The sequence below is a fragment of the Maylandia zebra genome, linkage group LG2, assembly GCF_041146795.1.
Source record: "Maylandia zebra isolate NMK-2024a linkage group LG2, Mzebra_GT3a, whole genome shotgun sequence".
Classification (NCBI taxonomy): domain Eukaryota; kingdom Metazoa; phylum Chordata; class Actinopteri; order Cichliformes; family Cichlidae; genus Maylandia; species Maylandia zebra.
Window position 1 is genome coordinate 30,800,356 of NC_135168.1, and position 27,936 is coordinate 30,828,291.

The 27,936-nt window shown below is 41.2% G+C and overlaps 1 protein-coding gene across 4 annotated transcripts in view; it reads left to right on the forward strand.

Annotated features, from left to right (window-relative positions):
- Window positions 1-27,936, forward strand: part of si:zfos-2326c3.2 (mitogen-activated protein kinase kinase kinase kinase 4) — a 59,296-nt gene continuing 31,360 nt past the window's right edge. For 2 of the 4 annotated variants that reach the window (XM_012922431.3, XM_012922432.3), the window contains exons 1-14: window positions 2-219; window positions 1,228-1,293; window positions 15,129-15,185; window positions 17,660-17,785; window positions 17,920-18,030; window positions 19,115-19,205; window positions 19,398-19,528; window positions 21,291-21,345; window positions 21,501-21,579; window positions 22,843-23,015; window positions 25,992-26,064; window positions 26,475-26,601; window positions 26,848-26,964; window positions 27,230-27,361. In XM_012922431.3, the coding sequence (XP_012777885.3) occupies window positions 163-219; window positions 1,228-1,293; window positions 15,129-15,185; window positions 17,660-17,785; window positions 17,920-18,030; window positions 19,115-19,205; window positions 19,398-19,528; window positions 21,291-21,345; window positions 21,501-21,579; window positions 22,843-23,015; window positions 25,992-26,064; window positions 26,475-26,601; window positions 26,848-26,964; window positions 27,230-27,361 (1,395 nt within the window). In that variant the 5' untranslated portion in view covers window positions 2-162. Of the gene's footprint in view, window positions 220-1,227; window positions 1,294-15,128; window positions 15,186-17,659; window positions 17,786-17,919; window positions 18,031-19,114; window positions 19,206-19,397; window positions 19,529-21,290; window positions 21,346-21,500; window positions 21,580-22,842; window positions 23,016-25,991; window positions 26,065-26,474; window positions 26,602-26,847; window positions 26,965-27,229; window positions 27,362-27,936 lie in introns of all 4 variants that reach the window. The other 2 variants (XM_004563140.3, XM_012922430.3) reach the window with 2 other exon arrangements.

Here is a 27,936-nt window from a genome sequence, read left to right on the forward strand (position 1 = left end):
CAGCCGGATGTTGCGTGTTTTCGGCGACTAGCTTGGTGAAGCTAAACTTCAGAATGGACCCGACTAGAGAAAAGCCCGTTAGTGCGTAGCGTTGGGAGACAAACTCTGACCGTCCATGTCTTGTTTACACATATCAACATACTGACAAAGTTTCTGACAGCAATGTCGAGAGAAAACACCACGCGAAGTTTGGACAGCATAGACCTCGCTGCTTTGAGAGTAAGTAAAGAAACCTTGCTTCTTTTTTCTGTATATACATATAAAAGGTAATGTTAAACAGTGTGGGATGTGGTGGGTGTTGCTTGAAAATTTAACGGTGCTTTCAAGCTGCAGCTGAGTAATCAAACAGTGATTGGTTTTTGTGCCTCGTCTAACGGTCGGTACTCGCTACTATTCTTCACTGTTACACAAACTCAGTGTGCTTTAACTTGGCGTGTAAATATAGCGTGTCGTGTGCCACGGTGCCTCCTGTCTGCGCTGTGTCCTGTTTGGTGTCAACTTTACAAGCTGCACTGTTTACACAAGGTTTCTCCCGGTGTAGACTTGCCGAAAAGTTAGTGTGCAACAATGCAACAAGTGACCACTGAAATAAACAGAGTTTGTTTAATGTTTAAGATGCAGTCCAAGTAGCGCACAGCGTGTTTTTTCCCAACTGTAATGTTTAGTTGCTACTTTATTGTGGCCTCATGCTGCTTAGTCGTTTGCCTGTGTGACTACAAATATTTGATATGACATTAGGTGTGATGATGTTTCTGTAGCCACTCAGGCCGTGACCTAAACATAAGCCGTATTTAGCCAGTGTCACTGTTCTGTTTTTGTTCTGTATTTATTCCTCATTTTTGCGTAGGGAAACAAAGAAATGTAACTTAAGTGTTTTACAGCTTTCATCAAACTGTAAAATTAACGCACCATCCTCCACTAACAGCCAAACTGATTTTGTTCTGATACAAATTGGTGCAGTCTCATCTTCAGCTCAAACTCTCATCTACATTTGCAGTCCCACTTCTTCAGTCCCCATCCAAGCATAACTTTGAGTTGTACCCTCAGCTCTGAGCAATGAAACTGTTTGTCATAGTTTTTCTTGGCACTAGCCTTTTGCATTTTGACTTTGCTGCAATGTCGCATTTCCTATACACTATGTTGCTTCACTCGAGAACAAACATGCTTGGATTTCTCAGCATGTTGCTGTTATTTTTAATAACAATTTATTTATTTGTATTTTTTTAGGATCCAGCTGGGATCTTTGAGCTAGTTGAAGTAGTTGGCAATGGGACCTACGGTCAGGTGTACAAGGTGAGTACTGCCGTGATGCGTTGCTGCACATTGTAACATCAACAGACACATGAAAGTATCATATGTAGTGCTTTAAATCTAAACATTGTTTAAATGGTAGCAATAGTAGCTTCCTGTTGTCGTCTTTACCTTACAAGCTAATGCGAAGCTAAACATGTAGCAGCTGTTGGCATATGCAGACTCATGGTGTTACGGTTGTAAAACGTCATTTCTGGTAAAAGTTGCAACAGCTACTTCCAGTTAATTAGGAGGGGAAAAAAGATACTTTTGTTTACTGAAATATCCTTTAGCGCGCACGCACACACACACACACACACACACACACACACACACACACACACACACACACACACACACACACACACACACAACTAGAGCATCTTTTAAAGGCCCTGGGTGGGGCTCACTTCCTTATCGCAGTATCTGTTTATATATGTGTGAGTGAGTGGTTTGTGGTTGTAGAAGGTGTTTAGTGTTATTTAGGCTCCTGCAGCTGGTTGTGCCCTATTTTCACACGAGTTTGCTAAACCACTAAAGCTGATGCTTTACCAGCTGCACTGTTTGCTACACCTTTGTGGGTTAGTTTCATCTTTGAGCAACTGAGAGCTTCCTGGGTGAAAAATTATTGTGGTTGAGGCCGTTTAGGAGGGGTCAAGTCATGAATGCCTATCTACCTGCCCTATAACAAACAGAAATGTTTGCATGATTTCAGATTAGACATAAGCAGTGTTTCCACTACTTAGACCTTGTGTGGTAGGAGCTGGGTAGATTTTTATTGTTTTGTTGTCATCAATCTAGGAGAATAACACCAGTCAGCTCACTCCAACTTCAGTCCTATGTCTTGTTTCCTCACCAGTGAGCTTAGCTGACAGATTATTGTGGAGGCTGTTCTCAGCATCATTCTGATGCTTCTCCAGAGTGGTAAGATGAACTCCACTTACTTGCTCTAGAATAATAACTGCAGTTGCCAGTTTTAAAGATCCACTGTGAGCTAGAAAACCTGTAGCAGGCGGAGACTACTACACAGCGCTCGCCAAGAACTAGCAGGTGTGATCCAGAACCACTGGGTTGGTGTGTGGATATGGGACGAGAGACTGTGTGGACAGATGTTTGAAACAACATTTTTTTTTTTTTTATTCCATTGTGAATTATGGAAAAGGAACAATGTTGTACATGAAGGGCAGGATACATGTACAACAAGTGTAACTGTTTTGGAAGAAGCAGGCTTTAGGTTCTCCCAAAAGTTTTAAAGTAACAGGTTTATTTAAGGAAGAGGTTAAAAGTTAAGGGCTGAAGGATGCACATAGCCAATGATGCGTTCTCAGAGTTGTCCATGTCTTCGTGGGATTAGGTGACACAGAAAGTAGGGTGTGTGTGCCATTTGATTTCCTGAAAGAGGATATGTTGCAAGCGATGCACAGGACAGTCAGGCCTTACAGGGTTCTTTCAAACCGGGGAGGAAAATCACAAATTTCATGCTTGGTAAAGTAAGTAAGTAAGTAAAATTTTATTTATATAGCACATTTCTAGATAGAGATCACAAAGTGCTATACAAGATATAACAGATTAAAAAGACAAAATACAAACAAAGTTAGCAAAAGGCAGTTTTAAAAAGATGTGTTTTTAGCTGTTTTTTAAAAGTAATCAATGAATCAGCGGATCGTAAGTCCTGAGGAAGGGAATTCCACAGTCTGGCGGCCACAGTAGCAAAAGCTCTATCACCCCTAGTTTTCAGTCTCGTATACTGAATGACAAGTAGGCCCTGACTACTCGACCTCAGAGACCTACTAGGGGCATAGGGCTGTAAAAGTTCAATGATATATGGTGGTGCTTGTTGTTGAAGAGCCTTGAAAGTTAAAACCAAAATCTTAAACTGGACTCTAAATTCAACAGGAAGCCAATGTAACTGCATGAGCAACGGTGTTATATGTGAAAATTTAGAAGCTTTCGTCAAAAGTCTTGCTGCAGCATTCTGAACGATCTGCAGACGCTCCAAAGAACCTTTATTTAAACAAGTAAACAGGGAATTGCAATAGTCCAGTCGTGAAGAGATAAAAGCATGAATAACAATCTCCAGTTCGGTATAGGATATAATAGAGCTCAATTTAGAAATATTTCTTAAATGATAAAAGCAAGACCGAACAAGAGATTTAACATGACTATCTAACGTAAGAGCAGGATCAAGGATAATCCCTAAGTTCCTGACAGATGGTTTTACAAACGTTGAAAGAGGACCAAGAGCATTTATTATACTGGGTATATGTCTATCTGGGGCACATAAGAGGACTTCGGTTTTACTTTCATTTAGTTGGAGGAAGTTTTCAGCCATCCAGCCTTTAATGGTTTCCAAGCACACATTTAAAAGCCGCAGCTTAGAAGCCTCTTCCGGTTTAAAAGATATATAGAGTTGGATATCGTCCGCATAACAATGGTAACAAATATCCTCAAAAGGGCTCAAAATGTGCTGAAGAGGGAGTAAATAAACTAAAAACAGTAATGGCCCTAGCACAGAGCCTTGTGGCACACCAAAAGACAGGGACGCAGAAGATGATCTATACTTAGAAACTGCCACAGAAGAATATCGTTCAGAGAGATACGAGGAGAACCATTTCAATGCAGTCCCAGAGACACCGACCCAGTGTTTCAGCCTAAGTAAAATATAGTGGTCAACAGTATCAAAGGCCGACGTAAGATCCAACATTAAGAGAACAGAACATTTACCTGCATCGCTTTGTAACAAAATGTCATTAGAAACTCTAAGAAGGGCTGTTTCAGTGGAATGAACTTTACGAAAGCCAGATTGAAATTTGTCGAAAATACTATATTTATCTAAAACTGCTGTAAGCTGCTTAGCCACGATCTTCTCTAGAATCTTAGCAATTAACGGAATTTTTGAGATCGGTCTATAATTGCTAGTGAGAGATGGGTCCAGCATAGGCTTTTTTAACAAGGGATTTATAACAGCAGTTTTAAAATAGGCAGGGACTATGCCCGAGGCCAAGGAGGTATTAATTATAGTAAGAATACAGGGACCAGTAGAGTAAAAGACATTTTTAAATAATGATGCAGGTAAAAAATCAAGAGAGCAAGAGGATAATTTTGTTGCACTAACTATTTTTCCCAGCTCTGGTAGTGAAACAGGTGAAAAACCTTCTAAAACAACAGGCCGAGCTGGCGTGGGAACTGACAGCGCAGACGCTGAAAAAGACAGGTTTTTCCTTATGTTGCTAATTTTTTCTAAAAAGAAAGCAAGAAAAGTTTCACAATCTTCAACAGAAGAAATAATAGCAGCAGGTGGAGCAGGAGTAATAATATTAGTAATAGTATCAAATAAAACTTTAGGATTACCTCTGCTCCTTGCAACCAACTGAGAAAAGTAAGCAGCCCTCGCAACTCTAATAGCATTGTTAAAGGAGGCTAAAAGATTTTTTTTTCAGGGCTAAAGCATTAACAAATGTGAGTAACATTTAGTAGAGCATTAACAAGGGAAGAAAAACAAAAACTGATAAACTGTGAGCTGAATCACAGCAGTGATTCTAATGACTGAAGGCGGTACCATGTCTGATACCTTTTTCTTTCTGTGTACTGTATTCTCTAATGATGCTTGACCCTGCTTGAAAAATTACTTGTGTAGAATAGTTTAAAAAGTTAATTGGCTGGCCCTCTATGTGTTTTTAACTTTCTTAAAGAAATGTTATTTGGGGCATTTTTCTGCCTGCATCAGTACAAATAATGGAGCCGCAGTCTGCCAGCACTCTGCTGTGGTTTAAAAGCCTCGCTATAGGTAAAGTAATAATGATGGTGTGTAGCTCTAACAGGCAATCAATCAGACCTTAATGAGGCTGAGCAAATCTGGTTTCCCATGTACACGGTCTTATAATGAGAGTGAGCCTCAACCTGGGAAACCATGAATGCAGCATGGCCTGGAGAACAATAACTGGCACTGCACACACGCTCTCCTCACCCCGTACAAAAACACTTGTGGATTGATGTGAGTGCTGACATTGCATCTGGGCTCTTCCTTTGTTTATTTCTTCATGCCTCTGCATTGAATGATAGGTGTGTAGTATTGTTGGATGAATAAGAAACTTTGATTACCTAAAGGTGAGCACCACGGATTAAAATGCCACCATTATACCGGTAATTTTAATTCAGATCATTTAAGGTAGTATTAGAGGTATAAAACTAACAATCACACAATGCCGTATGAGCTGCACATGGTTGTGCTGAAGGTCTCTTCTATTTAATAGGATGAAAATCTGTGAGTACAATAATCATACAGCAATTACCGTTACCCACAGTGAAACTGCTATTGCAATACAGCGATTCTTACTTTTAAAAGACAAATGTCGTGCATTACTAATTTCACATGTGAACACTGAGCAGTGGCAGGAGAATCTGGTGCAAGCATTGCCTGAAGTTGCCCTTTGTTACACGTAGCACACAGCAGGAGATGGTGCCTGCTTGCAACTGCAGATTCCCCATTCGAGGTGCTACCTGAGCATGCAGGAGGCATATTGCATCACCTCACCCAGTGTGAATATACCTCCTCAATCCTCATGTGGATTCAAGTCAAGAAATCTCATACTTACACTCACTGATTTACGTGTATTCACGTGATCTGAGAGACCATTCCTGTCTACCTGAAAGGAAATGTTTTTGGAGACAGAAATGCAATCAGTGTTGGAACAAATGTAACTAGTGAAGCAGTTGATCTGTATAGAAGGAAAACTAAATGAGGGCATGTTAGCTGTGATAGGATGTGAAGAATCCTACAATAAGTACTGCCAAAAGGGAGAGGCAGAAGATGAAGGTGGAACAGGATCCACCAGGATGGTGTTTTGTTTTTTGTTTTTTTTTATGTGCAGGTTGCTGTTGCTGTCAGTCACAGTGATCCTCTGCTTGGTGAAAATGTTTGTATTCCAACTTAGGTTATGTTCCCAATCAGTTCTGCTCTAAATTGAGGCCTCAGAGTTGATGTGCATCAGGAATTGATTATGAAATTTTCCCATGACTCATGTACACATTTGATTTTTGATCCAGCAATTGTCAGTTAGACATCTGATCCCGTGTCAATCAAACCCCAGTGTCCACTGGAACAGACACCGGAGCAAAGTGTGCCCAAATTATCCTCATTTTCATCTTAATTGAGTGGAAGAGCCTCCTGGTCAGCAGATGGGATTTTCTGACATGCAAAGACAGACACAATTAGACGGCATGGAGAGCAGAGAGGCCTGGAGACAATCAGGGCTTTTCTTCAAAATTACCCCAGAAACAGACGCCAGGAACTACTCAGGGAATCAAAGAAGCTTTAGTGCTTTTGTGTTCAACCTCATCTAAGGACGTGACAATTAGAGAACTTAGTGATAACAGATTCAATAAACCAGTACACCAATATAAAAAGTCCAGTGTGTTCACTTATAAGTGTAGATTTCGAGATGTTTGAAAATTAAAAGATGAAACCCATTTGCACGATACAAATAATATTAAGAGTGGTTATTCCATATAATTAAATCTGACACCGTGCTGCACAGTGCACCCTGACAGTTTTTGGCACATCAAAGAACAATACCTTGCAGCGACCCAAGTTCCCACAGTATAAATGCAGATACAGATTTAAACATTTTACTGTACATCTTTGATAATTTGCCCCGTCTTAAAATATAAAAAAACGAAAGAAAATGTAAAGAGACTGCAGAAGTTTTATTGCTTAGAAGCAAGGAGGTGCTCGACAGAAGAAATGGGTGACACATGCACATAAATATATTAAAATGCTGTGTTGGACATTCGTAGTGCATGGTGCGTGCTTGTCTTATTCACCATATACACATCATTCACACACACACACACACGCACAGGGCGTTTCCCTGTTTGCAAAAGGAACTTCCCTTCTGCGAGCCACTGCTATAGAGTCATCTGTGTGTGTGTGTGGGTATGTGTGTGTGTCACACTGTGAAAAAGCCAAACTCTACTAAAGCACAGACCTCTGAGCACTGCTGACGCAACACAATTTTCCTTAGTAACACTGACTAAAGTGACTGCAGTATCTTAAGCACAATATTGTAGCTTTATAATTTACAATGATGCCACTATGATAATTAGTGTGACTAATTTACAGCAGTTGGAATTTTTTTTTTTAACTATTTGTGTGTCACTGACCTGTGTGGCTGAGTTGTGGTAATCACATGAATAACAAAAATCAAGAATATCAATGTAAATTGATCCGTAAATGAATGTGAATTACATTTGTGATGGGTCAAAGAAAGTTTCACTCGAGCATCTGTGCAAACTTTGACTCGGTGTTGAAACCATACAACAGCTGGCTGTAGTACCACTCTGACTGAATCACTTGCACTTCCTCTTTCAAGTTTCAGTTGCATTGCTTCCCTTTCTGTTATTCACATATCATCATTCCTGTGTTGCTCATGAGGAGATCTGCTGACCAAAATCATGTCCAAATGTGGACTTGGACATTCACAGACTGATCAACTGTCAGTCTGCGTTGACAGCACAGACTGACTCCTTCCCCCAGCTCAACACTTTCTGCTGCCACACAACTAAGAGCTTCCTTACATTAAAAATGTAGTCACCTAATGCTTCTTTATTAGATGTAACTGAAATGAGTAATAGCTTTCAAAGTTAAAGTTTTAGTTTCTTAGGTAAGTGTTTGTGGGGGAAGGTGTGAGCTGGAGCAGAATGGGTAGTATTAGAAATACTGTGTTTGTTAACAGTGAAACAGAGAGAGCAGAGAGAGAGAGCGAGACAAAGGGTAAAAATGGAGAGGAAAGTGAGTGAGGGCAACGGAAGGAAGGCAGAGGTGAAAGCCAGAGAGACAGAGTGGAGGGGAGGAAGGAAGAGGGAGAGAGACCTATTAAAGAGAGAGAAGAGGAAAGCGGCCCCCCATGAGGGTTAGAGCTGCAGTTTGTGCTGATTACCCATGTGTCCAATTGTTAGAACATTCATAAAAGTATCTGGCCTCCTTACTTTACTTTCTAAATGCCAGAACTATAATTAAAAGTACTCGAGTGATTCAGCGCTGAACTCGGTACAATAGTAGAGCTTGTTTAAAAACCAGAGAAATCAGTATTTGACACTCTGATAGAGTCAGACAGTATGAAGCCAACCTCACAGTTTCTCAATCTTAGAATTCCCATAATGCATTTGGCTTGCCTGGTCATTACCTTTCACCCACCTCCTAAGTTTGTGATGCAGGCTCTGAGTGTGTAATGACTATTGCTGTCAGTTAGGGCTGTTTTCCCAGACTGTAAAAAATTATTAGGATTCTTTTTCATTAGCTCTTTGTTTTTATTGTGCATTCCTTTTATTTCTTTTGTGGTAATAAAATAAGAGAGTATGTGGTGAGAGCCCACAGATTGGCCAAGCTGCTATTCATCTGACTGCTTGTACATGTAACATGCATAGAAAGCAAAAAAGGAGCTGCTTGATTTTTCCCAGTTCTCCTCTGATGACGGTGTGGTGAGTTTACCTTTGTGGAGTTTACACCCATGTAATGAAAACACTGCAGCTTTGAAACTGTAGTTCCAGCTAATGAAGGTTACATGTGAATGGAAAAGTAGAAAAAAAGTTTTAAAAAAGCTTTAATGTGCAAAATAAAGATAATTATGCTAATTCAGCCCTCATCACTTCACAGGATATTACCTGGCCTGGTAATAGACATAGCCCAGCTCCTACCACAAACATTCCCACCAACACAGCTCATTATTGAAACTGTGACATTTGATTGACTTTTTGACTTTGGTCAAAAACTCCCCACATCCCATTGTGATCAAACATGTGAAATGCATCTGAAGGTCCCACCCCAGCTAAAGCCCAGTGGATGTGGGACTGATTTCCTCGTATGAGATACCAAAACCATTTTCACTCGCAGGCCAACCAAAGCCTTCAGATCTGAGCTGTCATATTTAATCGTTTTAGTAATTGTTCTCTGCTGCTGCTGTTTCTCATTTCTCAGTGAACGCTCACGTGTCCCGGGATTGAAACTGCCTCTCTGAATTTCATGTGGTGAACTTTAGTAATGCAGCCTCCACATGTGCAAGCACAGCTAAGCTGAAATAAAGTGAATCTTTTGTTTGGGTGTACACTTTTTATCATGCACCTTATCAACATCACTGAATAAGAAATAACCATTCATGTAATATTATCACTGGAGGTTCATGTTAATAATAGTGTTACTTAACTGTGGCAACTTAAAATTGACTCATATGAGGGGAAAAAGACTTGGACTATCGGTGTGGAAAATGATCAGTGTGTGCCAGCAGTGCTCCAGACAAGTGAAAATCGCAGGCCAAGTGTTCTGGTTCCTTGTGGTTCTGAGCGGTGGTTACTGATTACAGACTAACTATTAATGCTGAGACATGTTAACAAACAAACTAAAAGCTAAATGAACTTCAGATGATAACTGATGGTTTCTAGAAACCTTTTCAGCAAGTTTGTTCTTATTCTCTCCGCCCAGAGTTTTCAACTGCTAAAAGTCAAAGTCGCCTCAAACACGACTGGTCTGCACTGCAGTGTCGTCACAAAAGACTCCAAACAAAAGACCCCACAGAGCCAGTATCGAAAATCTATTCTGCATATTCATGTGGAGATATCTGTCAATAGATATTACTCCCATCCTAACTTCAACCGTGACCCAAAGTCTTCAAAACTGAAGGTGAAGTGAAAAATGTCCTCATTAGGGCTGTGCGATATGAGGACATGTATCGGATGATGAAATTAAAACATCTGTCGTTTCATATCGGATGATATTGTTTGTTTTGTGGTGTCGCAAAATAAACAGTTTGCAGCAATATATTTTTTTTTCATCGTTTGGATGGTCAGCACATGGATGCAGGCACAGATAAGTCCCAGCATGGCCAGTGAAGATGAGGCAGAACCAGGTAGCTCCAAACAAATCGAGGACCAGCATGGACATGGTTTGGTTCTGAAAAGTCTGATACTGGCCAGAAAACTGTACTATGCAAATTATGCAGGAAACAGGTCTCCACCACAGACTCAAACCTGACAAACCTCTACCACCGACGCAAGAATCACCTGAAAGCGTGTGGAGAGAGTTTACAGATGAGAAGCAAAAACAGCCGTCAAGTGCTCAAAATAAACCGTAGACTCAAACGTTAGAACAGGCTCTCCCCCGCAGCACGCCGTGTAATAAATACTCACAAAGAAAATGGCGGGGCTACACCTCCTGTCTAAAAATACATAGTTTCATGCATCCGTCAAAACACTCGACTCCAGGTGCACCACGCCCAGCTGAAAACATAAATGGTAAATGGTAAAGTCAAGTTGCCCGAAAGTCACAGAATTTACAGAAATGTCTTATATGGATATGAGATTTTGGTCATATCGCACAGTCCCCAATCTGTTCTCACAAAGCTATATGAACACAAACACATGCAGTTACTGCCACAGACCGTATAGCAGATAGACGTAACCACCATGATGTCACCCCTTTGTTAGTGAAGTCCTGTTATGGAGCCTTGAGCATTTTTTTCCCCAATTGCCTCGTCACACCTCCTTTCATGGCTCAGCCGATATAACAATTAGAAAAGTAGCTGCTGAAGTTTCAGAGCAAGGAAGCTGAGACACCTGAAGCTAACCACGGGAGTCGCCCCCTGCTGGCCATGTGAAAGAATGCAGGTTAAAGGCACTTCAGCAACGGCTTCACTTTTATGTGAACTGGAAGCTACATCCATCTTTTATACTGACTAAGGTTACAACCGTATAGGCTTTAAGTGGCACAGTTTCCACACTCAGTTTCTTCAGGAGAATTAATCTTTCACATATCCACGTATGTAACCAACATATTGATCTTGAAGGGGACAGATACAGCGGGTGGCGAGACTGACACTGAAGCAAGAGCAGGACAGAAAGAGAGATGCAGTGAGACTGTTTCTCTCGTTTGTCTCCGTGCTGTCTGTGTTATAAATGTCTCGCTTGTATCTGATTAGCATATGCATGAATATATTATAGTAACCTTTTCACTGAAACGATATTTGTAGTCTTCCCTTATTGTGTGTGTGTGTGTGTGTGTGTGTGTGTGTGTGTGTGAGAGATATTCATGGACTTCAGGATGCAAAATAAGAGCAACATTTTTCTCCAATTAATTCTGATGGAGAGACCAGACCCCTGTTAGTGTGTGCATGCGCGTCAGTGCGGCGTATTTTTAATGAGTAACTAGATCAGCTGAGTGGAGAACATTTCACACTGGTTTGCTGTGGTGGCAGCAAGCACACACCATCAAGTGTGATGGGACAGGAAGGCCATTTCCTTATTTATTATAGCCAGGCTAGTGGATGACTCCATGCCACAATTCTTTGCAATTATGGAGACACTGTCCTCTACTTTAGGACACAATCAAGGCCAGGATGAAGAGACGGCTTCACATCACAGCTCATGCTCAGTGAAATGTGTGTGAAGAATTCCAGCTGAAAAGGGTTTGGACTGGCCGAGGAACACTTCAACCGACTGTGAACCAAGTCTGCATGCTACTGGTCAAGATGTTTAGTTTCACTGTAGTGACCAAAACACTGACATGCTTTATATCAAAGAACACATGGCGTGATAAATAAAACTTTTCAAGGATTCAGGCTCCAGCTGCAGCTCACTCTCTGGGCACTGTTCACTTTTCAGGGAAGATTATTTTATTTTTAATATCTTTTGATTTGTTTCTTCTTTTTAAGAGTTTGAAGTGCCATCAATATCAGACCAGAGCTACATGACAGATGTTTACTTTGATGTTTTGTTGAATGATGTTTACATGAATAACTTGAGCTCATTGGATAATATTCTACTGCAGTATATTTCTAACTAACCAGGCAGCTCCTCTTCTTTCTCTTGACAACACTTTCTTTAAAGATGTCACATCTTCATGGATCTATTTCTAAAATAAATTGTCTGTGCTGAGTATCCCTGAAGCCTACAGCAGGTTTGCCAGCACATTGTTAGTTGTTTCTCACCATCTTTCTGTTCTTGAACAGTACAGTCTATTTGCTGTGATAATAAATATTCTCCAAACTTCCCATTTGTTATTTCCCACGATCAGCCAAGAACTCCCGCCTCGTACCATGATTGAATTCTGTTTTCTTGAGACGTAATCAAAAAACATGTTGACGCAAAAGGATGGATGCTGGTTTTGTTAGCCAGTAAAAGTAACCTCGGTGCTCGTTGTAAAAAAAAAAACAAAAAAAACACTCTTTCACATAAAAACTGCACATTTGTAAATCTTTAGTTCAGTTTAACTTGGTGACTTTCCATTCATGCCACTGCAGTTGAATGACTTGTCTTCTATTCATAAAGAGGAACAGGCTAACTATAACAGGACACGGAGCTACAAAATATGCCACCCTCCATTCAGCTGGATTATGACAGACGTGTTTATGCCGTCAAGCTTGTTGCAAACTCCTGAAAACTCCTCAGATGTGGAAATGGTCGATGTAGACACACATGTTTTGACACCCTGCTGTCCTCCAAGTCCAAGCTGTACAGGGAGTGCAGAATTATTAGGCAAGTTGTATTTTTGAGGAATAATGTTATTATTGAACAACAACCATGTTCTCAATGAACCCAAAAAACTCATTAATATCAAAGCTGAATGTTTTTGGAAGTAGTTTTTAGTTTGTTTTTAGTTTTAGCTATTTTAGGGGGATATCTGTGTGTGCAGGTGACTATTACTGTGCAGAATTATTAGGCAACTTAACAAAAAACAAATATTTACCCATTTCAATTATTTATTTTTACCAGTGAAACCAATATAACATCTCCACATTCACAAATATACATTTCTGACATTCAAAAACAAAACAAAAACAAATCAGCGACCAATATAGCCACCTTTCTTTGCAAGGACACTCAAAAGCCTGCCATCCATGGATTCTGTCAGTGTTTTGATCTGTTCACCATCAACATTGCGTGCAGCAGCAACCACAGCCTCCCAGACACTGTTCAGAGAGGTGTACTGTTTTCCCTCCTTGTAAATCTCACATTTGATGATGGACCACAGGTTCTCAATGGGGTTCAGATCAGGTGAACAAGGAGGCCATGTCATTAGTTTTTCCTCTTTTATACCCTTTCTTGCCAGCCACGCTGTGGAGTACTTGGACGCGTGTGATGGAGCATTGTCCTGCATGAAAATCATGTTTTTCTTGAAGGATGCAGACTTCTTCCTGTACCACTGCTTGAAGAAGGTGTCTTCCAGAAACTGGCAGTAGGACTGGGAGTTGAGCTTGACTCCATCCTCAACCCGAAAAGGCCCCACAAGCTCATCTTTGATGATACCAGCCCAAACCAGTACTCCACCTCCACCTCGCTGGCGTCTGAGTCGGACTGGAGCTCTCTGCCCTTTACCAATCCAGCCACGGGCCCATCCATCTGGCCCATCAAGACTCACTCTCATTTCATCAGTCCATAAAACCTTAGAAAAACCAGTCTTAAGATATTTCTTGGCCCAGTCTTGACGTTTCAGCTTGTGTGTCTTGTTCAGTGGTGGTCGTCTTTCAGCCTTTCTTACCTTGGCCATGTCTCTGAGTATTGCACACCTTGTGCTTTTGGGCACTCCAGTGATGTTGCAGCTCTGAAATATGGCCAAACTGGTGGCAAGTGGCATCTTGGCAGCTGCACGCTTGACTTTTCTCAGTTCATGGGCAGTTATTTTGCGCCTTGGTTTTTCCACACGCTTCTTGCGACCCTGTTGACTATTTTGAATGAAACGCTTGATTGTTCGATGATCACGCTTCATAAGCTTTGCAATTTTGAGACTGCTGCATCCCTCTGCAAGATATCTCACTATTTTTGACTTTTCTGAGCCTGTCAAGTCCTTCTTTTGACCCATTTTGCCAAAGGAAAGGACGTTGCCTAATAATTATGCACACCTGATATAGGGTGTTGATGTCATTAGACCACACCCCTTCTCATTACAGAGATGCACATCACCTAATATGCTTAATTGGTAGTAGGCTTTCGAGCCTATACAGCTTGGAGTAAGACAACATGCATGAAGAGGATGATGTGGACAAAATACTCATTTGCCTAATAATTCTGCACTCCCTGTATAGCTACGGGACCAATTGTTCATATCAACAATATTTCTTTGGAAATGGCCGCGAGCGTTTCTAAGAATTGGCTGCTGAGGGGGAAACAGATGAATAGGCAGATATTTGTTACTTTTAAACTTGCCCCTCATTTCAGTGTCTGTGTTTGTCTGACTTTGTCTCTCTGTATGAATCCTGACTGCTGACTGATTGAATAATGGCGAGTTTGTCATGTCTGGTGGTCTGTTTCAGACACATACACTATACACTCCCACAGAACTGTCATACATCACAGCTTAAAGGCTTATAGAGTAGCTACTCTAGTATCTTGTCAGCTTTCTGAGTCATGACATGGTTTTCAATTTTCCCTTTTTCACCTGACTGCACTTTACAGCTCTGCTCCTCCATCCTGACTTAGTCTCTCGCGCTCTCTCTCTCGTGTCATGTCCTGTTCTTTCTGTCTGCGTCTTTCAAGAGAAAATGAAATTAGGTGGACTTGCCCGAGTCCATGAATATTGAGAATTATATCACAGTCCAAGTATTCACTCAGAAGAGTTACAGGGAGAGCGGGAACACTTTGTGAGCGTTCATCTGTTTACAGACTCCAGCGTGGGACAGTTGTTGTAGTCCTCGTCAAACATTTAGAGGCTAATCTTTTATATTACGATCCAGTTGCTGCCTGTCTTTCCAAGATGCACAGCTGCACTTGTGATTTAAGAAATTTGAACTGGTGCAGAATATTTAACAGAATCTCTACAGTGATCGTATCTCATTGCGTGTGTTTTCCAACAGGGCCGTCATGTCAAGACAGGTCAGCTGGCAGCTATCAAAGTCATGGAGGTCACAGAGGTAAGGGTTCATTACCTCACTACTCTCAGAGTGTACCTGTGTCATCATGTGTCGTGTTTGAGGCAACGCTGTCTCCTGCTCAAAAATAATCCTTATTTATCTCTATTTTATTTCGACATCCTTTTTATGCTCCACCTGTTCTTTACCTGGAATGTCAACTTCTCAAATGCATCCTTTCATGTTCAAACAGCCTGAGCAACACCATAAACACCAAACACTATTTGTGCCATCGCATGAACTACCTGACGACAGTTTGATGGAGAAATGAGGGTAACTCTGCTAATGAGCCATTGAGAGCAGGCTGAAGCGATGGATGGCAGACTGCGTTACACAGTATATAACTGACAGAACATCATAAGATGCGTAACGACCAAAGTGCAACGTTAGTGTAATTAAATTCAACACCACCGTGATAATCATCCTGTTAACATAAATCATACATGACAGCCTTTAATACGTGACTCCTGTTTGAGGGTTTTGCATCGAGATGACCTGTTTTTCTTCAGCTCCTGGATTAAATTTACACATACTGTAGTGCAAGAGTTTCTTGCAACTTATTACACATACAGTTGAGTTTTCTCGGTACTAGGAATCGCTGAATATACAGCTGATAAAATAAGCATTGAACACGTGACCAATATAGTTCCAGATTATCACCAGATGTTGGCAACAACCCATCCAATCCATGTGTTCGATATTTACTTTAACCGCTATGGTTGTGCCCTCTAAAGAAAAACAATCCCTTGTACTATTATAGCATGATGTCCGGTAGACATGTAATATGCAGGATTGAAAGAAAAGACGAGACAGTTTGTGGTGGTGTATTTCTCTCCAGAGACCCTGCTCTCGGCCTACATCCTAGTCCTAAGTACCCATAGCAGTACGCGTTGTGTGAACGTATGGCTCTGTAATAACCTCCACACACTGTTTTTATGGTTTATGATGTCAACCACTGGCTTCTAGATTCCTCGCTTTGGAGTTTGCTCTTTAACTTCGTGGCCATCTTGATCTTAAGGTGTCAGGTAACAATAGGAGTGTAGGTTAGCCAGCTGCATTTCTAAACTGTGTGGGTATAACACACAGTTACCTACTTGGGGAGGCAAAGTACCAGACTAATGATCAGAATTTCACTAACCAGAGCTGTGAAAATGCTTCAAAAGGGCACCAATATAACAAATGCAGTCAAGCCTAGCGAGCAGCTAGAGCTTTTTTTGTAAACAGCTTATGTTTGCTGTTAGAATGAGTGAGTTCCAATCTTAGCATTTAGCAAGGTACTGCTCCACAGACAGGCTTGCATGGCTTTGGATTTATATCGGTGTGAAGTAAAATAAAATGTTAAAAGATCACAAAATCCAACACGCTCAGTCTTCTGTCTTGATAAAATCTTATCAAGAGGGAATATCTTTGGGTTTTGGTTTCTTGTTCAGTAATGCAGCCAAACTGGAGAGTTTAGCACAGACTTTGTCATTTTTCTCTGTTTCTTACATTTTATGTAGCAGATAATTACGTGATTAATGGAGAGAATAATCAGACAACTAGATGACGTGTTAAGAACTCAAATACAAATTATAGAGTGCCTGAATAAATTATATTACAGATTGTTCTGACATCTAAACGTCGTAGTTTCTTTGTGTGGATGTGACAGCAGGAAATGCTTGGCTATTATCTGCCTTCTTGCAGACACACACACACACACACACACACACACACACACACACACACACACACACACACACACACACACAACCTCGTCGTAGGCAGAAGCCTGTGTGTTTCAAACGGAAGTGAAAGTTCAAACTCTGCCTTGTCATTTTTCTCCCCTCCTGTGAAGATTTAAGGGAGGGCAGCGACTGTGAGAAGCTCTCTGTTGTTTCCACTTTCCTGATTAACAACCACAGCCAGCTTCTCCAGCTCTCCTCTTTTCTTCTGCTCTCGTTTCCAGATCCCGAGTAGATTTAGGAGTCCAGTGAATTGGAGAAGTCACAAGTCATTTCCAGGATTTATACTAGGAAAACAAAAAGTGCCGCACACAGTTTCCTCTGCTTTCTTTTTGTCCTCTGTCACGTAAAGTCGACCAACCCCAGTGGTTTTGTTGTGGGATGGGAGTAGTTGAGTTAAGGTCCAGTAGCTGGGTGAGAGATCATCTAAGGGTTATAAAACAGATTCAAGAGGCTATTTACCTGGATGTGTTTGTGATTTTACATTTGGAGCGACACTTTAAAACTTTAAATAAACAGGTCACATGTCCAAGGCAGAAGGGCCACTTTTATAAAAGCCTTGAAACCTTTTTGAACCCAACACAGAAGCATCACAGCGCCGTAACACCTGCTCTTCAGACAAACACCAGGCAGCGCCATTTTCAATCACCTGTGAACGGTCAGATGACCATGACTAATAATGAAATTCCAGTTAACACATGGCAGTAATATTTTTGTCACTTGTTTGATTCCTTATGTTTTTGTTCTTGTGTTTAGGAGGAAGAAGAGGAGATAAAGCTGGAGATCAACATGTTAAAAAGTTATTCCCACCATAGAAACATTGCTACTTATTACGGTGCCTTCATTAAGAAAGGCCCTGCTGGACAGGACCACCAACTCTGGGTTTGTTAACTCGTCACATTTGTTTGTTCTTCAGCACAAACTGTGGATTATCTTAGTTTTTATTAAACAACTGCTGTTCTTTTGGGTTACCTGTGTCAAACACCACATGTTTCTGCTATTTATTTCCCATATAGTTAGTGATGGAGTACTGTGGCGCTGGCTCTGTGACAGACTTGGTGAAGAAAACCAAAGGAAACTGTTTGAAAGAAGACTGGATTGCTTACATCTGCCGGGAGGTGCTCAGGGTAAGATCAAGCACACAGTTTTTTTTTACCTTTATAAGTGACCATTTTAAATAAGTATAGAAGATGTGAGCTTTCTGGGTAATGCAACGATGCTGTTTGTGTCAAACCCTCCATCGTCAGCTAACTCTGTGTGATCTAATAACACAAACAAACACTCAGCAGGGACCTCTCTCTGCCTGCGGTGCTGTTTTAGTGTTGGTTAAAAAAACGCAGGTAGTAACTTGTTTGTGGATGTAAGCGTGGTTCAGTGTCTGGTGTTGTAAAGAAACACGATGGCTGCTTTTAGTGATTCTTTGCCAAAACATCAAAGAGCAGCCAAACTGACACTGATACTTCCTCATGTTCAGGGATTTATTCTCTCGTATGTTTCCCACTGTGACTCGGGGGGATTTCTTCTTTTAGTTATATACTTAAAAGGCCAGTTTAAAGCACATCTCTGTAAAATGTTATGGTTATCATTATGAGAGATCACGAGGTCCTGAGAAAGGCTCCGGGATGTTTGCTTCGCTTTCTGTGCTGGTGTTTGTGGCTCAGAGACATACACAGTAACATATCAGCTTATATCAGCCCCCGGTGTTCTTGATGTTGCCGTTATCTGCAACAAAAATGAAACGGAGCTCATTTTTTTTATTTTGTTGTTTTTGTAGTTGTAAAAAAACTTGAGAGACAAAGGGCTCTGGACTGTCGCCAGAGTTTTCTCCACTGCTGTCAGCCATGCTGTCTCCCCATTGTTTTAACATCACAACACACGCACGCACAAATACACACAGAAACCATGGTGAAGTCATTGTCTGAAATAAGACTTACTTCCTGTTTATTTAACCCACTTTGAAGAAGTGAGAATGCAAATACACACACTAAAACTGTGCTTGAGTTACTCGGCCACTCAGTAACTGCCTAAAGTAAGGATGTCTACTGATGGACTTGAAGCTAAAAGCTAAATCCTGCTCTCCGTTCAGTAATCCTTCAGACACGTGATCTAAATGCTCTCCGAGGGCAGCGTTTGCCCCTTCGTATTTATAGCGGCGGTCATCTGACCGTGTGTGCACGGGAGTGTTTATATGTATTCATATTTGTCTTCCAGGGCCTTTCCCATCTTCACTCCCACCATGTGATTCACCGAGACATTAAGGGACAAAATGTTTTGCTCACAGAGAATGCCGAAGTCAAACTGGGTATGACACACTGACACATGCGCTGTGGTTCCTCAAGCAGACGTAACCCCTGGGAGAACAACAGAACAATCACACAGTCATATTCAAACACATAAATCTCACGACCACAAAGACGCTTCTGAAAGTAGCAATAGTTGTGGCTGTTTTTCACACATGAAACCTTTATTTTTTTTAATTTAATTTTTTTTGCAGTTGACTTTGGCGTGTCAGCCCAGCTCGATAAGACGATCGGTCGGAGGAACACCTTCATCGGTACTCCTTATTGGATGGCCCCGGAGGTCATTGCCTGTGATGAGAACCCTGAGGCTACATATGACTACAGGGTACCTAATTTCAAAGACACAGCCTTGTTTCATTTTTGTTTTTTAAGTGAGAATTAAGGCAGTTCCCAGCTGCTTAAGGTGGTTTATTTGTTATCTAACATGGTGCAGACTATGCTGTGGACAAAGTGGAAGTGGCTATATTTTAATATTGAAGTTATTCAACCACACATACATGGAAATGACTGATAAAGATGAACTACTTTATACCTTTACAGTTTCAGTCATCTCACAGCTCATGAAATCCAGATGCAGGGAAAGCAGCATTTGTGTAACTGTGGTTGTTTTGTACTGTAATGCTGAGGCATTATGCTGAGTGTGGGTCATCAACCACAAGTCATATCTGTTGTGCCACATGCATGTGAGACACACAACCAAGATTCAAACATCTGCTCTTATTATTGCTTTTGCTTCGAGCTCAGTTTAGTTTCACTTGGTTTCCAGAACTCATTGCAGTGTTTCACTCTAGTTTTTATTAGTTTCAGTCTTAGTTACTAAAATGTTTTTGGATTTATCCATTTATGATTGAGGAAGTTCAAAATAGGTAATACAAAATAAACACAAAGCTTCCTGTTATGTAGACACTGCAGCCATGAAAACCCTCCTGAGTTGACAAATTTGACCAGCGTGACGAAGAGCAAGTCTGCAGACGTTTCCTGTGTGTTGTCTGTTTTAGTTATTTTTGAAAGTGCGCAATATTATTTTTTCTTCTTGTTTAGAAGTTTTAGATGTGAGTTTATGTTTCATCAACTCTATTACCTTTTACGTGAGGGTGTCAGTAAAGCACTTTAAGCTGTTTGTTGCTGTGTAAGGCAAAACTCACTTGGAGGTCACAGGTTTGCTTTAGTCCTTTTAGCTGAAACAACGTTGTGTTGACAGCCAGGATCAGTTTCTTCTTCAACATCGTTGAGGGGATAAAAAGTCCAGTCGTCGCCTTCAGTTTGACTGGCTGCTGAGGAACACGTGGTTCTGGATGTTATTGCTACTTCGCTGCCTTCCTCATGTTTTCCAGCTGACACTGTTGAACCATGTTAGTCTGCCATGGCTGTGTTTGGTCCTGACAGCCTGACACTTTTAATTATTGTTCTGAAACACAGAAAAAATCATTCTTAGTCAGACTTTATCTTGTGTTTTCATCTGTAATGTCTGTCACTAACCAACACGTGTCGATTCGCAATATTGAGCCAGTTCAACACATATCACCACACGCAAGAAGTTCATTGTCTGTGAGATGGCTTGCAAATCGCGTCGACCATGATTTAATTCCAGCGACGCCAACTTCTGTGACGTAAAGTCGTGTAGCGCTCGCTTCTCCTGCCTGTCAGATGTGGGCTGAGAAACAGCCCCGGTCTCATAGCAGCACTCAGAAATAAGTCTGCATAAACATATAGTCAACAGACAGCTTCCATAAATATAAGAAATTCACCAGAGTGACAACATCTTTCAAACACAGTCCAAAATCTTTTTGCTGTGTTCTTTTTTTTATGATGCAAACCTCATCCAAAATCTTCACGATAAAGTTCGAGTTTACTGAGTGACTGATTCATTTTATCGTATTTCGCAGAAACAACCTGAGACTGTTTTTGAAGAAATTTTATATTAATCAGATCTCACACCCACGATCTGTGAACTCTGGAGACTGTTTCTGTGATTCCCAGACCTCGATGCACTACACCGCTTTTACTAATTACATACAGTCATTTTAAAATGGTATCCAAGGTTATTAGCTACAATATAACCTTTAACCCGCCTGTCTTGTTTTTAGAGTGACCTCTGGTCTTTAGGCATCACGGCCCTAGAGATGGCAGAAGGAGCCCCCCGTAAGTTAAAAACGCATCTACACACATGCACATGACTAACTGATATGCTGAAGTGTTTTACACTACATCGTATGTATTTCCCTTCTCATTTGTTCATTTATTTTTATTTTTTCCACATCTGTGACTCTGCTGCTCTCGGCCTGTGCCCTCCATAGCTCTGTGTGACATGCATCCAATGAGAGCGCTGTTTCTGATTCCTCGAAACCCTCCACCAAAACTTAAGTCAAAGAAATGGTAAGCCCTACACACACACACACACACACACACACACACACACACACACACACACACACACACACACACACACACACACACACACACACACACACACGCAGCAGGATGCAAACAGCAGTGTTTGGGATTTCTCTTCTAAAAACAGGGCCTCTGAGGGGTCTTTGTTGTGGGTTTCATGCATCTGATAAAAGATCTTCCAGCACTCTCGTCTTGAGAAGAAAAGGTTGAAAGTAACGGGCATGTCTAGATATATCAAGATAAAGTTTTTTTCTTGTTTTTTTTTGTTTTGTTTTTTTAAAGAAGTCCAGTCATCCAGATTAAAAACCCACTGGTGTGTGTGTGTTCTGGATTGAATCCTATTTAGGGTTTGATTATCAGCCTCTTTCCTTTCTCTCTCCATATTTTCTGTGGATAATTGATAGGCACTTGTTGAACTCATGGTGGAACTGTCATGCTGTCTTTCATTCAGTATTAATGTCATCTGAAAAACGCTTTCTATTGGTGCTTTTAATAGCGTCAATGATTTGGGGTGAACTGCTTTCCCATTTCACTCCAGGCCCCCTTGAGGCAGAAAAATAAAGCAGCCCCACATTTTCCTTCCCAGTTTTCTATGACTTTACACACGGCGCATGTCACTGATTGTAGAGTGCTTCTGTAGGTAGATATCATCGTAAAAGTTGGACTCGTTATTTTGGATTTGCTTTTCCTCGGTAGAGTAGCGCTGGGAGAGGCGATTCTAGCTTTTATACTGTGGGTGAGTGGAAATACTTATTTAAGAATTATGTGGAGTGTTATGCAGTTCAGTGAATTGAATATTTATTTAATGTTGTCTTCTCTTCTGATTTGTTGAGTTTTATGGTTGGAACTACAATTTGTTGCTGGTTTTAACCCTACAAAAGCATTTTTATCATATTTGCTACATGAGTTTCTGAGACCTCCATCTCCTCAACATAATCAATACTTGCCTAAAAAACCTTAAAGTCTTGTTTGTTTTTTGTCTAAAATTAACATTGTTGCTAACAAAAAGTTGCCAAAAGCGCCGAATGTATCAAATGTGATACAAAAAATATATCATCAACAACATGATATAGCAAAAAAAAAAGTGGATTTTAAAAAATGAGTCTTTAAATTAGTGATTCGGTTTAGAGAATTTAGTGTATTCACAGAAATGTGGAGGAGGTTAAGTGATACTTTGTTACGTTAGTGTGTCTGTTGTTAAACCTGCTTGTAATGCTTTCACATTTGTCTGTATTTTGTCTGCAGGTCGAAGCGTTTCTTGTCGTTCGTTGATAGTTGCCTGATCAAGAACCATCTACATCGACCCACCACAGATGTCCTACTGAGACACGCCTTCATCAAAGACCTGGCTAACGAGAGACAAGTTCGCATCATGCTTAAAGATCATCTGGACCGAACCAGGAAGAAGCGAGAGAAAGGTCAGGGCAAATAAAGGCAGTAAATTTAAACCATAAACAAGCTATTGGCTGTTTTCCTGCTGTCTGTATACAGGGTGGTTTACAGTGACAGAAGCTAGGGCTATTTTTCTGCTCATAGGCTGCTTCACATTTTCCAAAGTCATCCAGCGAGCCAGATCAGAGTCTTTGCTGGACCACTTGTGTCCCCTGGGCCTTGGGTTTGACACCACTTCTCTGCAGGGTTCACAGTTTAATTCCACGTAAAACAAAGGCTGTCATATCTGCACTACGCTGTTAGAATCTGAAAATCCTTTCAGGTGTGTCTAAGTGTCAGGGGTTTTTCAAAGTAAAATGTCAGGTTGAATTTATCACCATGTTTTAAAAATTGACGGTATCTTCTGGCTTTGAGCCCAGCCGTGGTGGATAACGCCGCACACTTGAGCTGAGAGTGGACCAGCTGCTCTCACGGCAGCAGCAGCTGTTTCGCTCAGGCTGCTCAGACAAACACAGCATTTTGCCTCATTTCTTGCCTGCTGTTTATGGAAATGATTCATTTGGTTGCCATTTGGTACTTTTGCATATATTCTGCTTTGTTGTATCTTCATTCATTTTGTCAAAGCTTATGAAAACATATTCTGATGCGAACAGCGCCGGCGAGGCAGACGAGGAGAGCGCAGCAGCGGGAGAATGTTAGGTCAGGCCGAAGGGAAGTCTCGGGCTGACCTTTGCTTTCCTTTTTCTGCTGCATTCTTTTATAACAATGTCTCGCTCACAAAGATGGACGAACGAAGCGAGGACGAAGGGAACAAAAGGCATAGAAACAGACAAAAGAACAACAAATTGGGAATGTGTAACACGAGGAAGCAAGCTGTGAGACGTATAGTGTGAACGTAATTTATCCTCCGCTTACTCTGGATGAGCTGCATGTGCTGAATCACTGATGCCAAAATGTGCAGTCAGACAGTGAGAAAAACAGTCAGGACGGAGATATTTATGACTCTCTTTGCTTTGTTCTCATGTCAGTATTCAGACAGTGTAAGTAATCCTCATAATGTCTATTAGCTTTATTTTTCTTCATTTGCAAAAGTGAGAGAGAGAGACGCTGAGGGGAAGTAAGGAGGAAACGAATCACCATCTGGTTCTAATCTTCTGTTGGCTTATAACAACACTCTAATGACTGGTAGGCTTTCTGCTGTATGCGCTGTGTGTATGCAGTGTGTATAAGGCCATATTTGTGATTTAGTGTGTGTTTCTGTTCCCCTGTGCCCCTCCACAGTAATGAAATGTTGGTAGTGTTACTGTGAAGAGAAAAAACTTTGCAAGTTCTGCAAGAAAGGGGAAAAAAAAGAAAATCAGTGCGTCCGGATGTGATGCAAAAACGGATGTGTCATTCATCATACCCAAGAGTGTAGTTTGGACAAAGATGTCTGTGTTTTGGAAGATGAGTCACTCCAAAAAGAAATGATTAAAGTCCCACTTTTCAGTCAGGAAAAACTAGGCCGTCCCCTCCAGTCCTTCCCGTGTCTTTCAGCTCCTTTGGAGCCCTTCAAGCATGACATCACCACCATATAAAATATGCTTTTGCCCTGTTTGTTAACGAAAGTCTTCTTTTCTGCTTCGAACAAATCCACCTGTGTTGCGTTGCCTTTTTGGCTTCTTAATGGCAACATATGGTGTGTCAAGTTGATGTTCAACTCACCCCAAGCTCCTATCACACCATATGGTGGCCAAATGTTGTTACAGGAAGCTGACTGGACCCATCTTCATGTACCCCCTTGGAAGAGTGATTGATTTTAGTGCAGTGTTCATGAAGGCGGTCCTGGTTAAAAATGACACTGGGATAGTAGCATTTTTAAACATTTCCTACCTGTGCTAACACATGCTTGCATGCATTGTGTTGCCGTGTGTCCCTTGATAAAAGGTGTATGTGGAAACGAGAGACACCTTTTAGATGGGGAAGCACTGCTGTCCTGAAATCTACTACAGCATAAAACTCTGCTCCTTTAGGCTTCCATAAAGGAAGCCTCTTTCATTTTTTGCTGAATAACTTTGCCCACACTAGACTTTTGTGTGGCTTTGATAATGACAAAATTGCTACTGGCAGCAGACGATGAAGGGGGAAGAGGGTAGGGCATGGAGGAAATTTTAATGAAATAGCGGCTTGCTCACAAAGCCAGAAACACAGATGAGAATTCCCACCGCGGTGCTGACACATCAGAATCGTTCACCCAAGACACCACCCGTGAGCGCATCGCATTTCTAACGCGTCAATTTACAGTAGAGCGTGCAGTGCAGCGTGTGGATGGTGCGACTCGTCAGAGAGTCTTCACTTTCTCTGCATCTGGGGCCAGATGCATGAAGGCCTGGTGACTGACGTCATACAGTGGCTGTTTGTGCATCAAGTTATTTGAAATGTCAGTGAAAGGAAAGACAAAGAAGAAGCAAAAGTGAAAGAAATGCACTCGCTCGAAGTAGAGAAAAGAAACTGTTTTATTTTGGAGTTTCAGTTCTGGAATAATAAAAAGAATAATCTGTAGAAAAAGAGAACGAGAGCATTGGTGCTGCAAGGCAAAAAGGAGAAATGGTGTAACCACTCACAGCACAAAAGGGCAGATTATTACTACAGCAATTTATTTAAGCACCTACAATTACCAAAGAGAAGAAAAAGTTTCACGAGGTTCAGTACCCATTAAATTATGTGCCAGATGACTTAAACTGGAGATATTCATACAGATGTGCGTCTGTGCGCTTCTGTAAACAGGACAAAATGTTCTGTGATATCAGCTGTTTGCCTAAAGGTGAGATTGTGTCTCAGCTTATTTTTCATCGGCATCATTTTGGGTTTGACTCTGAAAAAGTGTGAAGTATCAGGACCAGTGTCCATGTGGGAAAAGGAGTACGTGTATTTAAATATCACCATGTTGGGTGCTGCATAGTAACTTTTTACTGTATCCACTCCTCCTCGCTTTCTCTTCTCTCTCCTTTTTACTCTCTCAGAGGGCCCAGAGTATGAATACAGTGGCAGTGAGGAAGAGGATGATGAGGTCACAGAAGAGGAAGGAGAACCCAGGTAAAGCTTTGTCACGCCAGGCAAAATATTATTCACCAGAAATTAAAGCAGGACTCAGTTACTACATGATCCTTTGTGAAGTAATAATCACACTAAGCAACAAGCTGTCAAGCACACATCATGCGTCTGCCATATAAACATATAAATGATTTTTTTAATTGTTATTAGGTCTTAAGTGATCATTGCTACTGAATCACTACAGGTTATGTTTTATTATAAGTCCACAGACAGATGTTGCTGTCCCTGGATGTCAAATAGCAGATGGTGCCGTGCACAGAGCTCACTCACTCCTAGAGTGAGATTAATGTGTGTGTTTTTGTTGCTGTGACCACTTTCCCTTCGTCCTCACGTTAACTCGAGCACGTCACTCGCACTTGACTTAATGCCGCTCACGTGTCTCTCTCCATCAGCTCCATAGTCAATGTTCCCGGCGAATGGACGCTGAGGCGGGAGTTTCTTCGACTGCAGACAGAAGATCACGAATGCGGCAGAGACGTAGGGCGCGGAGGAGGTGGAGGAGGTCAGCGGGGACAACAGGTAGTTTGTTTTGTTCTGTGCAGTTTTGTCTACATGCATATAAATTTTAGTAAGATGCAGAGAATTACATGTGATACATTTATTATGAGCAGCAGGTTATTTTACTGAACTATTTCACATTTAGCAGTTAGCTTTCAGTATCGTGTCAGGGTTAGACAGCACTCCGCTCAACGGTGGATGAAGTCAAACATGAATCGGTTTTCTTAGTTGCATTTTAAGTGTGGTCATGTTTTATTTGACATCCAGGCGTTGCAGCAGCACAGGCAGCAGCTGGAAGAACAGGAGCGATACAAGCAGCAGATCCTGGCTGACAGACAGAGGAGGATCCAGCAGCAGCAAGAGCAACGGCAAAAGTTAGAGGATGTAAGTGCTGTTATTTACAGTGGTTTCCATAGGATTCACTCCGCATTGACACATTAATAATAAAATATTAAGAGCGAATATAATATTTTATTGTGTGTGCTTAACTTCCTCTTTCACCTTCCTCATATCGAGTCTTTAAACTGCGACCGTTGTGACTTTATGTAGTTTTACTGCAGGGAACAATGTCAGCATAAAGCCTTAATGTTTGTTTAATACTTACATTTGTTAGGTTGATTAAAACAGTTCCCTTTGTTGTTGCCTGCAGCAGAGGCGACAGCTGACAGACTGTGCCTTTCAGTGGGGAGAGCTGCAGGAGGTCTTCCTTGGGGAGGAGTCTGAGCTCCACGACAGCAGGATCTTAGTGGATGAGGGAAACAAGAGGAGCGACAGGAGACAGGTGCAGATGAACTTTTGACTTGGTAGCAGTTGGAGGATCTTTTTATACATGCATACTGAGTCCACTGTAGGTGTAGAGGTGAATTTCCAAAGCTTAGGTTTTACAGCAGTGTTATGATAACCTTACAGGAGACCTGTTACGTTTATTTGCAACTTTATCTGAAGCGAGCCCTTTTTGTCACGTCCTGAGCTCAAGATGGTTCAGTTCTCTCTATGCGCAGATAATATTAGCAAAGCTAATATGGTAGATAACCACAACTTAATGAAACTGCTTAATATATTTATCTTAAACAGTTACCATTGTTGTTAGTGCTTTCCAAAAAAGCTTGTTTGGTTTGTTAATATGATGTCGCTTGAGGAGAGGACAAAAGCTGAACTGCGTGAAGGTGGACAGTGATTGGTTTAAAAACATCAGATGTAAGCACTGATTCTTAGCTGACCAAACAGCTGTTGGATGAGCTGTAACATGTGTCCCAGGCTCTCCCACCGTGTTCATGTCTTTACCACCTTCTTCACCTGACAAGTTTTCCACCTGTGATGGTTTCCCAGGGTTTCAGATGAGTTTTAAAAAAAAAA